At 46.6% G+C, this 1,747-nt stretch overlaps 1 protein-coding gene across 1 annotated transcript; it reads right to left on the reverse strand.

Annotated features, from left to right (window-relative positions):
* Positions 1-80: 80 nt before the first annotated feature.
* Positions 81-376, reverse strand: PPTG_22205 (hypothetical protein; the record flags this gene model as incomplete). Its single annotated transcript, XM_008902376.1, has 2 exons — positions 81-101; positions 134-376. The coding sequence occupies 2 exons, from the start codon at positions 374-376 to the stop codon at positions 81-83; spliced, it is 264 nt and encodes an 87-aa protein (XP_008900624.1).
* Between the last annotated feature and the right edge of the window lie 1,371 nt (positions 377-1,747).

Here is a 1,747-nt window from a genome sequence, read left to right on the forward strand (position 1 = left end):
CCATCGCCGCATCAGACGTAAAAATATTCTGTAGAAATTCTAGAGTTTTGCGCGTTTCAACGTCGTTTTGCATGTCCTCGTCATTTTCTAGCTTCCAAGGGCTGCGAAAACTATTTTGGAGGATGTGGAATACTTCAGCCACGATGGTCCACGGGTTTTGGTCCGTTTTCTCCGCAAGCACAATATCCTGTCGTCTACGCTTCAATCGACAGAGTTCTTGATGCAGCTCTTCCACGCTTGATTCCAGGTTCATCTGAAGGCTACGTTGCTTGTTTCGGTACCGAGCTTGGTTTGCCCGGCATTGTTCTCGACGAATCTCCGACTTCATGCACTTTTGCTTGTACTTGACCTTCTCTTGCTCGGTGCTCGGACTCATTGACTCCGCAAAAGGGTCCGATGCAGGTAGCATAGAATGACGGTTTATCGAACCGTGTAATGTCAGATGCCACTCTTCCGCAAGCGATAGTGACCTTGGTGCTGTCTCTTCACTGGTGTTTTGTGTTGCCGCACTGCGAGAGTCACACCCACTCCCTTGAGCACGCGGAACCACTAGGCCAACCAAGCCGTCGCTGAGTCTTGCTCTCGCTTGTTCGAAGCGGTGGGATCGTAGTCCTGGAGTCTCGTAGTGGCTTGCCATCCTGTAGGCAAATTGGGTTGTGTCGACAGAAAAATGCGTGGTCAGCCATGTCGAGCTGTTACGCGTGACACCGTAAACCTGTGGCATTGTAATCAAGGATTAGTTCCTTTCTACCTTCAATATCGTAAAGTCTGTATGTCCCTAAAAGGCGCGTTGAGGTTAACATTCGCAAACTCATCAGTGAGCAAACCTTTTGTTTCAATATCCACAAACGCCGCTAGCGCAACGGCTTTCGTCGCCAATTCGTCATGGAAGGCGAATCGTATGACACGACAAAGTGGAAGTACATTTTTATGAAAACGTCAAACGCCCAGCGCTTAGCAACAATCAGCGAAATATAGGAGCAAAGGTGTCCGTTATTAATAACTCGGTGCCAATAGACCTCGAAGTGCTTCTGAACCATAATATACAGGCTTGTCTCGCGTGAGATATCGTGGCATTGTGAGGAGCACTGCTTGTAATGATCTTGAAACGGTGAACCAGGCAGGCTGTTTCGCCTGTTTCAGGCCTGGATAAGTTAGCAAAACCATGTCTGTACAGTAGCAGATTATGATTATGATGCTAGAGTGATTACGAGGCACGTTGTTGATTGCGAGAGGGCTGGGTGACGGTACAGTGACTACGTACATGTATGACCTCACAAGTAGCCTGTGTGCGAAATTAGTACCTGGCGATGAAACTCGTTCTTCATTCATTTATTATTGCCTAAGCATTTAAATGTTTAAAAGTACATCAGTCTATCAAATACGAGCTCATCTTTTACAGTTAGGTGCTGTTAGTTGACTGACCAGTCATATTATATTTGCAATTACAATCAGAGTCAACCTTAGCAACAAGTCTTCTGCATCTACAAACGCTAACCAATGGACGCTGCGTGAGGTTGTGGCGAGGAGGCTGCAGAATACATTATTGCCGTTCAGTGTATATTTTCCCTGAAGATGCAAGCCATCCCTCTGCGGCCCCAGAAGGGCATCGAGTGACACTAGAAATCCAGCTAAGCTCCACTAGTCAGCGAATTTTCTGTCACAGCTTGGGCTACGGACAAAAACAACGTTGATACCGGTAAGAGCTTTTGGGGAAGAGCGAGGTGATTAATTGTAAAAAAAAAAA

Source organism: Phytophthora parasitica (assembly GCF_000247585.1).
Source record: "Phytophthora parasitica INRA-310 unplaced genomic scaffold supercont2.13, whole genome shotgun sequence".
Taxonomy (NCBI): domain Eukaryota; phylum Oomycota; class Peronosporomycetes; order Peronosporales; family Peronosporaceae; genus Phytophthora; species Phytophthora nicotianae.